The sequence below is a fragment of the Pongo pygmaeus genome, chromosome 10 (assembly GCF_028885625.2).
Source record: "Pongo pygmaeus isolate AG05252 chromosome 10, NHGRI_mPonPyg2-v2.0_pri, whole genome shotgun sequence".
NCBI lineage: Eukaryota > Metazoa > Chordata > Mammalia > Primates > Hominidae > Pongo > Pongo pygmaeus.
This window is the reverse complement of record NC_072383.2, coordinates 9,582,495-9,598,859: the sequence shown is the minus strand read 5'-3', so window position 1 is coordinate 9,598,859 and position 16,365 is coordinate 9,582,495. Positions and strand designations below refer to the sequence as shown.

The window sequence follows — 16,365 nt, the reverse complement described above, 5'->3', positions numbered from 1 at the left end:
TCTTCCTCAGATCATTTCATGCATAGATAGGGGAGATCCTATACTTTCTCTTTTTATTTTCTGCTGCTTGAACAGAGTTTTGCAGTTAAATAATTTGTCAGTGTTCACATGTAGCTGAAAGAAACAGAACTGAAGCCCAATGCTGTGGCTTCAATGAAAGAGCAAAAAACACAACAATTCACCATCAGTCTAATAAAATATTTACACAATCTTTCATGGTCACGTTTTGTATACAAAGAGCAAAGTGCTATTATTATTTTGATTCCAATAACTTAACATTAAGATGTCAGCCACAAGCTGCGATTCCTCCCTACTCTGGAGAGTTGAGAAGCCTCCATTCTCAGTAACAACTGTCTTCGGATGTCATGATACTAAGACCCTTCACTTTCTTTTGTCATCTCAGGCCACATATGTTCGACCTAAGAGCTGCTATCTTCCCAGCTGGTTGACGCCTCAGTACTTGGATGCTCACTTCCTAGTCTCACGCTTTTACTCCCGAACCAACAGCTTCCTGAAGATTGTTCCTGAACCAAAGCAGCTTGAATGTAATCAACAGAAGGTTGTTACTGTGCATTACTCCCTAAACAGTGAAGCATATGAGGATGATTCCAATGTAAAGTTCTTCTATTTGGTGAGTCTCAGTCAGTGGGTTCCTGGAATCCTGTTTGATTGCACATCTGCTTAGCCCAGCACAGCTTAGAAAGCATGCATCAGTCATGCCACGGTGACCAGAGTAAGGGCAGCTTTCTCACTTTGCTGGTGAATACTATTCGATCCATTAACAACAAACAAACACATAGAATGATCTAAGGCAATTTAAGTTTCCCTAAGGTTGAAGAACTTGCTGTTCAGAGTCTGCTTGTTTAAGCATTCAAATGTAACTCATATCAAGTATTTATGACACTCTGTAATAGTAAAATATTGGGCAGATGCCAGAAAGTAAGGTGGAAAGCTTATTTTGATAAGCAGTAAAAGGACTTTGTTCTCTTGGTTCTGTCCATTTTGTCTTTCTAAGGAGGAGCCCCTAACCTTTGCGGCACCAGGGACTGGCTTCATGGAAGATGATTTTTCCACAGATGGGGTGGGGATGGCGGGATGACTTCAGGATGATTCAAGCATATTACATTTATTGTTCACTTTATTTGTATTATTATTACATACTCACCATAATGTGGGATCAGTAAGCACCCTGTGCTTGTTTTCCTGTAGCTAGATGGTCCCATCTGGTGGCGATGGGAGACAGTGACATATTATTAGGCATTAGATTCTCATAAGGAGCACGCAACCTAGATCCCTCACATGTGCAGTTCACAGCAGTGCTTGTGCTTCTATGAGAATCTAATACCACTGCTGATCTGACAGGAGCTCAGGTGGTAATGCTTGCTCACCACACTGCTCACCTCCTGCTGTGTGGCCTAGTACCTGACAGGCCATTGACAGGTACCTGCCAGTACACAGCCTGGGGATTGGGGACTTCTGCTCTAAGGCCTGTTGAAGAGTGAGAAGACACAGACCGGGAAATTAAGACATTAACTTGAATCCCCCACCCTCTCCTAGTTAGCATGCAAGTTAATGCATCTTGGATGGATTGTTTGAACTCTTTAAGCCTTGGCTTCCTCAGGTGTACAGTGTAATTGGAGATTATAAGACTTACCTCTTAGGGTAAGTGTTCTGTGTCAGGCACTGTTATAAGGATTGTATAGGTGTTAACTCATTTAATTAGCCTTATAGATATCTCCATTTTACAGATAATGGAACAGAGGCAAACAGGTAAAACACCATGTGTTAAGTCACAAAGTTAATGAGCAGGTGAAGGTGTACTTGAAACCGGACAGCCTTGACAATTTCAGAGCTTTATGTGCCACTTTGCACAGTGCATTGCACATAGTTCACAAAGTTTCCAGTACCTAATAGAATCTCAATCAATTTTAGTCACTTTCTCTGCTCTTTTCCAACTTATGCAAAGTCTATTTTTAATATTTGCTTGTGAAAGCTACCCTATCTTATGGAACAGAATTACCATTAAGTAATGAATTACCTAATCGCAATAAGAGAATATGATGACATTAGATAATATATTGCATGTTATGTTTTCTTTGTTCCACACAGATGATGGTAAAAGGAGCTATCTTACTCAGTGGGCAAAAGGAAATCAGAAACAAAGGTATATATAATGTATTCATTTTAAAATATGTGCTCCAACTTCATTTTTTCTTGTTAAGGAAATATAGACATTATATATATGGGAATTATATATATTAAGAAAATATATTTATATATAGTCAAACGTATATGTGTGTGTATATATATGTGTGTGTATATGTATGTGTATATATATATAGTGAAAAGAAGTTAGAACAAACACTTATTTCAATTTGTGGATGAAGGGAATAGTTAGCACAGCCTGAGGGAAGCTACTAAATGTCTTGATGAAGGAGAGTTCTACCTGTTTCTTTTATTGGCAGATCATTGAGTACATTAGAAAAGTGGTGTACAAAATCCCAGTATTGTTATTATCTAAATTATGCAGTCTTCTTTATTTGTATACGTACTTCCTATTATTTGATTTATTTGTCTTGAAAACAGGGCCCAATTTACTCTTTCTGTCCATGAGCCATTCTCTTTTATCTAAGTGTACCAGTGATTCAGGAAACTTTCAGCATTTTATCTCTTCGTCTCCTATTTACACAGCCTGGAATGGAAACTTCTCATTCCCAATCAGCATCAGTGCTGATCTGGCTCCTGCAGCTGTCCTGTTTGTCTACACCCTTCACCCCAGTGGGGAAATTGTGGCTGACAGTGTCAGATTCCAGATTGACAAGTGCTTTAAACACAAGGTGATGTTTCTCCTATTTCTGGCCCGAGAAGTGGGAACAGTTTGCTCCCTGCTGTCTTCTTGTGTGACTACTATCACCTTCACGCGGGAAACTCACACGCAGTGCTGGCATAATTGAATTATTAGGGGATGCGAGAATCACCAAACACAATGCATGATCCTTGGCAGCAGTGCCAATCCTGAGACGGCAGCAGGGTGGTGAAGGGGGTCTCCTGCAAAGAAAGCCGAGGGTGAGAGTGGGCCGGGGAAATACAGTACAGAAATCTATAAGGATTTATTCAGGAGAGATTAAATGTATTCAGATCATCTTTACATAAAATGGTCTCTACTCTCATCTCTTTTTTTTCTCTACTTAGGTTAACATAAAGTTCTCTAAAGAGCAGGGCCTACCTGGCTCCAATGCTAGTCTCTATCTTCAAGCAGCCCCTGACTCATTCTGTGCGCTCCGGGCTGTGGACAGGAGCGTCCTTCTACTGAAATCTGAACAACAGCTGTCAGCTGAAAGTGTAAGCTCTCTGACTTCCCCATTTTTCGTGTTTCTCTGGACTCCCAGAGGTCTTACCCTTCAGATGATGTCTTGAACATGTTGAAAATATTGAATGTTTTCTTCCTTTGTTCCTTCATGGATTATACATTTATTTTTCTTGGCTATCCTAAGAATATGCTTATAACAATACAGAATTTGATAGATAATTATAACAGTTTAGGAATTTTACAACTGTGATTCTTAAAAATCATAGGTGTAATCACAGATGTGGAAACCTGGAATAAAATGAAATCTCTATGTTCAAGGATACGCTTGGATTGAGTGTAAAGTTATTATCTATAAATGGATATTGTATTTTCTTAAACATTTCCAGACCTGGAATTCCAGAAGTTCACATCAAATTTATTTCGGTTAACGATTGTTGGATATTTTCCGTTTATTTCTAACACAATTACATATAAATAACTATTGAAATTTAAGATCATATTTAAATGTAATTTAATAATCTAATTTTTTCTGATTAATATTATACCTGTATAATATAGAAAATGTGCAAAGTATACAAAGACATAAAGAAGGAAATCTTTAAAATCATTTATAGTCCTAACACTTAGGCATCTTTATAGTTTTGCTGTGATTTTTCGAATCTCTTTTCTGAAGGCATATATATTTTACAAACTTGAGATCTCACCAAAAAATACAGTTTTGTATTTTGCTTTCAACATTCTGTAGTAAGTCCAGTTTTAAATATAAAATTATAGAATTCAGTAATAATATTGAATAACTATGGATCATGATATAAAACATATTTTTCTCAATGCAAAACATAAATACATTTAAGTTTTCTATTACAGGGAGCAAAAATACTTTTAGTTAGAAGCTTTCAGAATCTGAGGAGGCATCAACAAATAAAGGATAAATTTATCTATAAATATGGAATATTTATAGATATGCTCACGCCTGTAATCCCAGCACTTTGGGAGGCCAAGGCGGGCAGATTGTTTGTGCTCATGAGGTTGAGACCAGCCTGCACAACGCGTCTCTCCCAAAAATATAAAAAATGAGCAGGGCACAGTGGTGTGCACCTGTGATCTCAGAAACCTGGGAGATTGACATGGGAGGATCGCTTGAGCCCCGGTAGGGGCAGAGGTTGCAGTGAACCAAGAGCGTGCCACTACACTCCATCCTGGGGGACAGAGTAAGACCCTGTCTCAAATTAAAAAAAGGAATATGTGTGTGTGTGTGTGTATATATATATGTATATAAACATATATTTACACACACACACACACACACACTTTTTTTTCCCTTGAGACTTTCATGGATTCAGAGTAAATAGCTTCTGCTCATTCTTCCTACAGTTGGAGGTGGCAATATCTTAGGAAAACTGCCTCAAGAAAAGACCATCAAGGGACCGTAAAAAGAAAATTCTAGAGGCATTTTCAGGGGTCTCGGAATATATCAGAGCCAAAAGAGGTTGCCCTTGTTTATTATTGATAGCTATATTAATAGTATAAATCAAGTGAAGTTCTATAAATGAGTGAATTCCAATTTATATTCTATAAGTTTATGTTATTTTTTGTATTATCTTATGTAAGCTTAGTTTTTAGTTTTAAATAATTTTTAAAAGTGCAAGAATTACACAGAGAGCTCCCATGTACCCTTGGCCTGATTTCACCAGTTTGTGAACATTTCGCCGTACTTGTTTTCTTTTTCTCACTCTCTCAACCCCTACACACACATACACACACACACACACATACATACACACACACACACAGTTTATGGCATTTCAATTTTTTCTGAATCATTTGAGACTAGGTTACATACATCAGTCTATTGTGAAAGAAAAATATAAACAACTCAGGACCCCAATTCACGATGCTAAAAGGACAAAAAATGAGGCTGAAAACTGAGTCATGGAAGAAGTTGTTTTTCTTTTGTTCCTAAGCAGATAGCTACTTTTTCTTCCTTGTTAGATTAGTGGTTTACCTATTTTGCCAAGTTTTCCAAAAACATGTTAATTTATTAACGTGATGTAATATGAGGTTTTTTGCTACTCCACCACATTAATTTCTATTTTTATCTTTATTATTTCCTTACTGGCGCTGTATTTTGTTGTTAGTTTTAGCTTTTTCCCTTAGAAATTTACTTCATTTTCATTAATTTATTTTATTGGGCTAGGTGTTTTTAAGCCTATAAGTTTTTCCATGATTTCTACTTTTGAAGTATCTCATAGATCCTGATACGTAGCAATTGCATCATTTTTATTTTTCAGAAATTCTGTAATTTCTGTTTGTATTAACCCTTTCACTGAAAATTTACTTACTGGAGTACTTTATAATTTTCATGTAAAAAGGAATTTATTTTAGAGTTTTCTTTTAAATTTCAAGTTCTATATCTTCATGGTCAGCAATATTTCCACCGGTATATTTTTGTGCCCAAATATATAATGAGTTTTTGTGAATATATCTCATGTGTTGAGAAGATATAGTCTCTATGATCAGTTTGTTTCCTATCCACGAGGTTGGATTATTTTGATCCTTTGTATTCTTACTTATTTTGTAAAATTTATTTAACCTTCTTCTGCTGAGTGGTGTGTTAAAATACCCTACAAATAGTGCTCTGTTTCTTCTTTCATCTTCTGTAGTTTCTGCATAGATGATCATAACTGTTGTGCCTTTATTATGAATTGCAGCTTTTAGCAGTGAGTATTCTTCTCTATCTTGTTTGATGTCTTTTGGCCTTACTTCTTTGATTTCCGATAACAGGAGGATTGCAGCCTTTGCATTCTTATTATTTTCCTTTACTTTTCCTTTGGATTTCACCTTTTGAAATACGCACTTCACTTGTCTTTTGTATCAAGTACAGCACTGGGTTTTGTTTTAAATATACATATCTTTGTCTTTTAAAGGAGAATAAAGTCTATTCACTCTATTGATATGATGTATGTGTTAGGCCTCAGCTCTATCATACTATTTTTCTTATGATTCTATATTTTATTTAAAGCTACTTTATTTCTTTAGCTTTTATGTTTGTTTTGTTATCTTGCTTAAAGCTTCTTTGAGTATTCAGGCTAGGTTGAATTTTTATTTTAGTGGGTATTTTTATATTTACATATTTTATAATATCCTAATATCCTAATCTCATTTTTTCTTGCTTAACCTTAATATCTAGTCAGTTATGTCCAGGCGTGGTGGCTCACGCCTGTAATCCCAGCACTTTGGGAGGCCAAGGTGGGTGGATCACGAGGTCAGCAGATCGAGACCATCCTGGCTAACACGGTGAAACCCCGTATCTACTAAAAACATTAAAAAATTAGCTGGGTATGGTGGCAGGCGCCTGTAGTCCCAGCTACTTGGGAGGCTGAAGCAGGAGAATTGCGTGAACCTGGGAGGCAGAGCTTGCAGTGAGCCGAGATTACGCCACTGCACTCCAGCCTGGGCGACAGAGCGAGACTCCCTCTCAAAAAAAAAAAAATCTAGTCAGTTATTTTTAATCTTTGAGTCTTAACTGCTACCTACACAACAGTCAGTAATCTCTAGTTTCCACTTTTCTCTCCCTCTTCTCTAATTTTATTGTTGCATCTTTCCTTTTCTGTCAGAATGTGTAATGTTTACATTCTGAATTATTTCTCCTATTCATCAAGTTTTACTAATTTCCTGAGTCATCTTTTGGTTACATAAAGCTCATTCTCCAGGAGGCTGGGGCGGGAAAATTGCTTGAGCCTGGGAGATCGAGGCTGCAGTGAGCCATTATCGTACCACTGAGCTTCAGCCTGGGCAAGGGAATGAGACCCTGTCTCAAAAATAAATAAATAAAAATGTTTAAAAAGTGCATTTTCTACCAGAGTCCTCAGGATATCACATAAGTATAGAAATCTCTGACATTTTCATATTCAAAATTATTTTTTCTAAAGCCTTAACAAATGAAGGACAGGTGTTTGTATATTAAATCTTTGGTTTATGCATTTTAAAATTTCTTTGAAATGCTACCTTACTATTGACTTGCTTTGAATATGGCTTTTAATAGTGCTGACATTAGTTTAATTCATTTTCCATTATGGGCCACTTTATCTTTATGTCTGAAGGCCTTGAATGTTTTTTCCCCTTTATACTTTAATCTAATAGTTTCAGTAAGAGTGTATTATTCTGTAGAAGTTTTGCCAGGTACACAGTGGAGCCATGCAATATGTAAACTCAAATCTTCTTTTATTTTCAGATATTTCCCCTGAATTATAATTGTAAATATTAGTCTTTCCATTTTTTTTTGTTCTAAAAAAATCTCTGTACATTTGTTGGATCTTCCTTGCCTGCTTTCCAATTCAATCACTTTGTCTGTGACTTGTTTTAATTCATTCTTTCTCAGTTTTATTCTTTTGTTTTTCCTCTATGCTGCTTTTAAAGTTTTCTCTGAACAATTTTCTCTTGATGTCCTTATACTTTAGAGTTTATTTATGATATAATTTTGTCTAGTTTTCCTGAGTTCAATAAAGCCTCATTTTATTTCTTCTTGGGTTTTGTCCATTTCTGTATTTTCTTAATTGAATTTCTGACTCATGGTGCCTTTTAAATACCCCAGATACATGCTTGAGAATATTTCACTCATGTTAAATTATTTTGGTATGGCTTTTCTTTGTTTACTTATTTATTTACTTAGTGACTTTAGTGGAGAAGTTTCATTAGCTGAAATGTTTTGGTTTGCATTTCCTATTTTCTCTTACAGCAGCTTTGTATGGAGTTGATTTTTTCTAGTTCTTGATATTTTGTGCAGGGTGTTCATAGGTGAAGAGTGCCCTTCTATTTTTTTTTTTTTTAGTAAAATGCATTATTTTAAAAATGTTGGTGATGGAAATGAGGGTGGAGGGAGTTATTTTATCCTATGACATCCTTTCCTTTTTAAAATTCCCTGTCTCCAAGGGTCTGCATACCTCCTCTTGTGATCTGATTATTTCCCATTAGCCATGTTTTTTGGAAGCTTCCACTTCCAGGCCCATTCATTCCAAGCCCTTTCCCTGTGTGCTGTACTGGGAACTGTTGAGTCCGAAAACTATGATTTGTATTTTTAACAATGCTAGACTTTCTCTTACCTGGAGTTGACTTGGTATGTGTTTCTTCTCACTTCTCCATGCCATTCTGCTCTCTTTTTCTGTGCAGTCTCTTAAGCCTTCCCTCTGCAATAGCAATAGTAGCTCTCTTGGAATTTGGTGTTTGTTTCTCTACTAAAAAATAATTTAAAGATCATGGTATTCTCTGTATCATAGTAATGTTAAAGATATTAGTCATGAGTATCATTACTTGTTCTCTTTGCTGATTTTATGTTTTCTCTGGAAGGTTATGTAAGAAGATTTAAAATCAGGCAGCTAAGATTATTCTGCAGACTTAGAAATTCTAGCATTATAATTGATTGTCTGTACAACGGGCCTTGGATTAATCAATAGTCAGGCGTTGCTTTCTTACATTCTCTCTTAAATCCTGTGCCCAAGCTGAGAAATTCCGTGAACATGACATCAGTTGCCTAAAACAAAACTGGTTTGCTCTTTTGAAAGGAAGAGCTTATGTGAAAATACTGGATTAAATATGATGGCCATGCTCTTAAAGAAAAGAACAAGAATAAATGGTACAGTACACAGTTTGCCAATTTTATAATTTTAAAAGAAGTGCTTAAAATTATTGGGAAATGTTTTTTCTCATAGGTGTATAACATGGTTCCAAGTATAGAGCCGTATGGTTATTTCTACCGTGGCCTCAATCTTGATGATGGCAAGGAAGACCCTTGCGTTCCTCAGAGGGATGTGTTCTACAGTGGTTTATATTACACGCCTGTAAGCAACTATGGGGATGGAGACATCTATAATATTGTCAGGGTAAGATCACTAAGGATTTTGCAAAATATCTTACCTCAATTTTTAGTACTCATAATGCATATTGATGTTTTGTTAATTATGTAGTTTTCCTCCTATACTTTGAGATTCGTGTCTGTAACCTGCCAATAGAGTACACAGACATTGTCTTATAAAAAGGAGATATTAATTTTGTTGATTTTAAAATTTTCTGCTGAAAATAAATCATGTAGCTATAATTACAAAACCTCACTTAAAAAAATAAGACAGTCTCCAGTTAATACAATAAATCTTATGCAAAGATAGTCAAATCAAGAGGCTAAGGGAGTGTGGACTCCAGATATCCCTAGGCCATTAATGAGACATGCTGAGCCTTCCGTGAAATAACCTTTATAATTAACGTCACAAGTGCGTAAGAAAAGGGGTATTGAATCAGACAGACTTTATCAGGTTCCAGCTCTTTAATTTACTGAGTGTGCTGTGTGTGTGTGTGTGTGTGTGTGTGTGTGTTTGATGTTAATTAGGGTAATGATAGTGCTGATCTCATAAGTATTTTCCACTTAGGATGAAATGGAGAATAATGGAAAATACTTAGAAAAATGCTAGCACATAATAAGTGTTAGACAAATCATAGTGATTATAATTTTTTCTCTAAATTAGGGATTTTCCGTAAGTCAAATAGAGGTGAGTTGACTTGTAACTTCTCAGGCCTTTGTTAACACAGAAAATATGGATACTTATGATCCATTTATCTTTACAATATAAATAATAGGCCTTTTATAGTTCTTGCATGAAAAGAATGAACAATATTTTTGTTGTTTGTTTCTTTAAAGAACATGGGTCTAAAAGTCTTTACCAATCTCCATTACCGAAAACCAGAAGTATGTGTGATGGAGAGAAGGCTGCCACTCCCTAAGCCGCTTTATCTAGAAACAGAAAATTATGGTCCAATGCATAGTGTTCCATCTAGAATTGCATGTAGGTAATCTTACATTTTTTGTTGGGGGATGACCAAACCGGTTTGCAGAATTTAGTGTATTTGGGATAAACTATACAATTTTGGAATTTTATATGTGAATTATGCCATGTTTTTGGCTACAATTAGACATCCTATAGTTGGATAAAGCAGAAGACAGACTAGACATGCTTTTGGCTATAACAAGAAATTAGCTTCAGATGTGAGATGTAGTTTATTTTTATTGATAAAATACAATGTCAGAAATACAATCATGCTTCACTTAGTGATGGAGAATTTGTTCTGAAAAATGCATTGTTAGGTGATATTGTTGTATGAACATCATAGAGTATACTTACACAAACCTAGATGCTGTAGCCTGCAACACACCTAGGCTATGTGGTAGAGCCTCTTTTTCCTAGGCTGCAAACCTCCGCAGCATGTGACTATACTGAATACTGTAGGCAGTTGTAACACAATGGTAACTATTTGTGTATCTAATCATTGCTAAACATGGAAAAAGCACAGTGAAAATGTGGTATACAAGATAAAAAAAGTTGTACTTTTATATAGGGCACTTCCCATGAATGGAGCTTGCAAGGTTAAAAGTTACTCTGAGTGAGTCAGGGTACAAATATATTTTCTTTCTTTACATTCTTATTCTATAAGCTTTTTCCTATTTTTTAATTTTCTTTAACTTTCATACTTTTTTGTTAAAAACAAAGACACAAACACACACATTAGTCTAGGCCTATACAAGGTCAGGATCATCAATATCACTGTCTTCTACCTCCACATCTTGTACCACTGAAAGTTCTTCAGGGGCAATAGCACGCATGGAGCTGTCATCATCTATGACAGCAATGCCTTCTTCTGGAACACCTCCTGAAGGACCTGCCTGAAGCTGTTTTGCAGTTAATTTTTTTGATAAGTAAGAACAGTACACTCTAAACAGTAAACAGTATAGTATAGTAAGCACAAAAACCAGTAACATAGTCATTTATCAAGTATTCTGTACTGTACAGAATTGTGTCTGCTATATTTTTCTAGGACTGGCAGTGCGGTAGGTTTGTTTACACCAGCATCACCACAGACCCATGACCAATGCATTGCACTACAGCGTTCTGATGGCTTTGATGTCAATAGGTGGTAGGAATTTTTCAGCTCCATTATAACCTTATGGGACCACTGTAGTCTAAGTGGTCTGTCATTGATCACAATGTCATTACGTGGTACCTGACTGTGTATAGGAACAGGCAATGTATGGTGATACAGGAAAACAGTCATAGTAAGTGACTGTGATACAGGAAAGTGAGGTGTTTTCTGGAGAACTTACACCCTGATAATATATAGACCATAATTTGCAGAGTCCAAGGTTTGAATAAGGTACTTCTTCCTTTTTTTTTTTTTTTTTTAGCTAGTGGAATCAGAGAGAAGAATGCTGACTATGTAGAACAGGCTATAATTCAAACAGTAAGAACAAACTTCCCTGAGACATGGATGTGGGACCTCGTCAGTGTCGAGTGAGTTTTAACCATTTTCTCTCCTATGTGTCTTTATTTCTATTTTCTTTTTCTTTCTTCACGCTTATTCCTGGGTATATAAAACAGTACCATATTTGTAAAATATGTATCATTGATTTGCATGTACTTATCATACATTTTATTTTATTTTTTTCTCTAGCATTGTTTTCCCTTCACCAAGAGTTTCTCTTCTGTTCATTTTATGCAGACAGATTTAACCTACCCCAATTTAAAAAAAAAAGTGGTGTTTAAAGAAAAATGACCTTTCTATACTCAAATTTTATAAAAATCCAGCTCTCATTATTTTTATCTAATGCCCCATCCAAACAATATAACTCACTTTTGAGCTTCAGTCAATACTTTTCTGCTTGCTCTGCACTTAATTTTAAGTTCTTGGTTCAGACAAAGAATGTGTTTTACCGATAACCTCTTCTTCCAGTTCCTCAGGCTCTGCCAATCTTTCGTTCCTCATTCCTGATACGATAACCCAATGGGAGGCAAGTGGCTTTTGTGTGAATGGTGACGTTGGATTTGGTGTTTCCTCTACAACCACTCTAGAAGTCTCCCAACCTTTCTTTATTGAAATTGCCTCACCCTTTTCGGTTGTTCAAAATGAACAATTTGATTTGATTGTCAATGTCTTCAGCTACCTGAATACATGTGTGGAGGTGAGTTGTTCTGTTTGATCTGGAGGCAAAAATCTAACAAAGCTAAAATATTTCTTAATATTTCTGTATTCTCTTTATCCTCAAATGCAAAATGCTACTATAAAGGTATAAGACTTAAGTCCATATTCCTCAAACAAATACAATTGCTTTCATTCACAGTGACAGTTTAAACATTGTATTGAGCATGGCGTTTCATAGAGATGTGTGTTCCAGTGCTATTCTCATTGCCATGATTGTTTTCTTAGATTTCTGTTCAAGTGGAGGAGTCTCAGAATTATGAAGCAAATATTAATACCTTGAAAATCAATGGCAGTGAGATTATCCAAGCTGGAGGGAGGAAAACAAATGTCTGGACTATTATACCTAAGAAATTGGGTAAGCAGCTATCTGTCTACACCAGTCACTCATGGAAAACCAGCCCATATTTATTGTCTCCATTTATTTTCCTTAAATTGTGTATACAAACATGATTTTCTCCCTCACATTTTTAAAATTCTTATTGTAAATTCTCCATTAGAAATTCTAATCTATAATAATCTAACTTCTGGTTGTTAATGCTGTGTAGATCAAAACCACCATTCATTTTGACAAGAGCATAATGTAATTAAAATATAATATAAATGCTAACTTGCATGACCTATCACGGACTATATGTTTGCCATATGCCATATCTCAGACGAAGGCCATGTTGTCATTAATGCCACCTTAATTATTTGACTTCTCGCTGGGTCCTTCACCTACCATCATGAACCCATGCCACCTTCACAAAAATTGCTGCTCCATCACAATGACCAATTAGGGAATTGTCAGGTTTGTAAATTTATTAGATGTGCCATGGGGATACCAAAATCACTAAATGATTGGATTGAGATCAAAAACTGAGAATATTGTCTTAGTGCCTATGCTATCTGCAAGATGGAAAAATAAACTAACTTGTCTCCTATTGAAATATTGAAAATACATGGAATGGAAAAAGTTTAAAATTCTAGTAAACAAGGAATGCTAGATATGATGTGTGTGATACTTTTAATCACTACTTTTAAAAAATAGTCATTCAAATTTTCTTTAATGTCCTATATTCATTGTATTATTTTAACGGCAAATAATATGTCTATGAGATTATTTTAGCTCAGTTGTGATGCTGTTCTCGGACTATTTTTCTGTTAGATTTGAAGTTTCTCAATATTTCTGCTGCACAAGATTTTCAAAATCCTACCTTGGCAATTGAGATAGAATACTGTACCAACTTGTATAGTTTTATGACATTAAGTCGAAGACACAGTTTTAAGAGTGAAATAGCAAGCTTCCTGAGACAGAGAAACAAATAAAACACAACAACAACAACAACAAAAAGAACAATATGTTGGTTATGTATATTGGTATATAGTCATGTAAATAATAACAACCTTAAAGAATGATTGTTTTCAATCCTCTAATTTTTACAAGCAAGGAAACTGGAGATCAGTTCTAATTACATAATGTGAAATCAGGACGTTTAAAAACAATGGATTCCTTGCTAGGACATTATTTCAATCCAGTGCCTATCTACTATATCATATTTTACTATGTTTGCTTGATCTTGGGAAGTTAGGAGCCCTAGTTAGCTGACATTATTAGCCTATATTGTCATAAGTAACCTTTATAAACAATTAATATCAAGAAATTGACTCAGACGACTTTGTAGAATGTTACTTTTCCTAAAATTTCTTAAGTTTTAATTAAGTAAATTTATCATTTAATGTAAGGAATCATGAAAATCATGGAAGAGGTGAAATGGAAGATACCACATTATACCTAGGAAGGAGAAGAAATAAGTTATTTTGTTCTAAGCATTAACTTAATGATAGAATTTGATTAATCCAATTCAAGACATGGTTCACAGACTCTAGTCATTTCTCATTACAGAAGGGACCAATGATCAATTCAATTTATATTTGGGAATGTCTTCCAGGTAAAGTGAATATCACTGTAGTTGCTGAGTCCAAACAAAGCAGTGCTTGCCCAAATGAAGGAATGAAGCAGCAAAAGCTAAACTGGAAAGACACTGTGGTCAAAAGCTTCTTGGTAGAGGTATGGATATGCAAACCGTCAAGCTTTTCCTGAAAAGAAACAGACATCTAAGAGGTTTTGTATTAAAAGACCTTCTCATTGAAGAGACTTAATTAGTTGACAACATTTACTTTTGACACAAGATATGCCATTTTAAATGAATTAAAACAGCATAAAGTTCATCCTTTCTTTAATTAATACCTCACCCAGGATAGTAAAACTTAACATTTGAAACAGACTTGACAATTTTTTGTTTGTTTCTGAGTCAAGATGTTTCCTGTACACCTATTTCTCTTCCTTCTCTGTTTCTGATTCTCAAATTCAAGAGACAGATCTACTTGTCCTACACTCGCGTGCAGTTCCCATCATCCTCAACAAGAATCAGCACTTGTCAGAGGAACACTCTTGATTTGCCTCTTGGCACATCCCTGCTCCACAAAGCACTCTTAGTTGTTTACTGGAGATGCTATACAGGATCAGAGGAGCTGACAGTGTCCCACAATGACATCAAGATTATGCTTGTCCAAGCTACAGAATACAGAGGCTAAAATGGGTGCTGGTGATGTCCCGTGCCTTCCAGATATGAACAAAAGGGGACCATGAGTTGGATCTTCTCTCAGGGATAAACTTGTACCAGCCATGCTTAAGTGAGCTGGTGCTTAATCACTTTTCCTTCATGGACAGAGGATCTAGACTCATTCTTCTGTGCTTGTTTGTGTTACTCTTTGACAGCCTGAAGGTATTGAAAAGGAAATGACCCAGAGTTTCCTTATCTGTACAGAAGGTAAGAGGATCTTTTAGGAAGTCAAATTAGTCCTAAATAAAATTCACCAAGAGAATCAGTTCATGTCCTCTCCTTCCACATGAGTCCATGTGCCCTGTGATTTCACTTTAAATAGCTCATGGAGGATTCTTGTGTTTCATGCTTTATCTTTATGGTATAATTTTAGCCATCAAAAAGCATAGTCAGGAGGCGGTTTTTTAGGTCACTTTCTGATGTTGGTCTGACCCGACCTATTTTTTTTCATCGTGTGTATTTTTAGCTCCTCTTATGATATGGTTGTCACACAATATTGGACAATGGGACATCAGGATTGAGCACCAATAGCATATAATATAATCTTTGCTTTTGTACTCAGGATGAAATAACCCATAGACACATCACTGCCTCTGCCCCTCAGTCTCCGGTTTTATGGCCAAGAGGGGTATTATTTTACCTGGTTGATGGTGATCTGATTATACACCCTCATCAGAGCCTTCAAGCTTTACCTTTTGTGTGTGTTGTTTTATGCGTTATAGTCAGTGTAGTTTTTACATTTTTTTCATACATAAATAGTTCAGGCACCAAACCAGTGAAGAACGGTGACCACAATCTAATGCACAGATTTAAATGCCATTTTCTGAATGCACTGTTCTCCTAAACTAGGTCAAATTCCCAACTTCATCTCCTCTAATAAACAACTTGTAAAATAAAAATAAGTAACGGAATCTTATTTCCAATATGTTTATCCCCCAAATCTGCTGATATAAAGAAGCCATCACATTTTTTAAATCAGTATTTTCATTCTAGGTGCCAAAGCCTCCAAGCAGGGAGTTTTGGACTTGCCAAACAATGTAGTAGAAGGGTCAGCCAGAGGCTTTTTCACTGTTGTGGGTAAGATGATTACATTTTGTGTTTCACTATGATTTGAAAATCTTGGTTGAGGTGGTCTTTAAAATATCCTTAAAATAACAGAATGGAGAGATTTTCCTAAGCTATCAATTAGAGGGAATTATTGTTCAGATCATCCTCTATGTTTCCTGATGGGATCTGAAGGGATTACAGTACGGTTTCCAGATCTATATTCCCAGGAAACCTTAGCTTGGGTAGATGGTAACTAGTGTTCAGAAAGCAAGAGGTTCTTTATAATCATTAATCTGAAATATGAAATTCACCTCTTGAAGAATCGAATTAACTTTGCCTGTTAATGATGTTGGGAGTTTTCTCAATAAAAGGAGAAATTTT

At 35.7% G+C, this 16,365-nt stretch overlaps 1 protein-coding gene across 1 annotated transcript in view; it reads left to right on the top strand.

Moving 5' to 3' along the window:
* Window positions 1–16,365, top strand: part of LOC129009925 (ovostatin homolog 2-like) — a 53,957-nt gene that overhangs the window by 25,051 nt on the left and 12,541 nt on the right. The window contains 11 exon segments of the mRNA XM_063646902.1: window positions 404–645; window positions 2,642–2,837; window positions 3,193–3,342; window positions 9,019–9,189; window positions 9,999–10,147; window positions 11,551–11,643; window positions 12,083–12,311; window positions 12,557–12,686; window positions 14,263–14,381; window positions 15,093–15,144; window positions 15,931–16,014. Coding sequence (XP_063502972.1) covers window positions 404–645; window positions 2,642–2,837; window positions 3,193–3,342; window positions 9,019–9,189; window positions 9,999–10,147; window positions 11,551–11,643; window positions 12,083–12,311; window positions 12,557–12,686; window positions 14,263–14,381; window positions 15,093–15,144; window positions 15,931–16,014 — 1,615 coding nt within the window.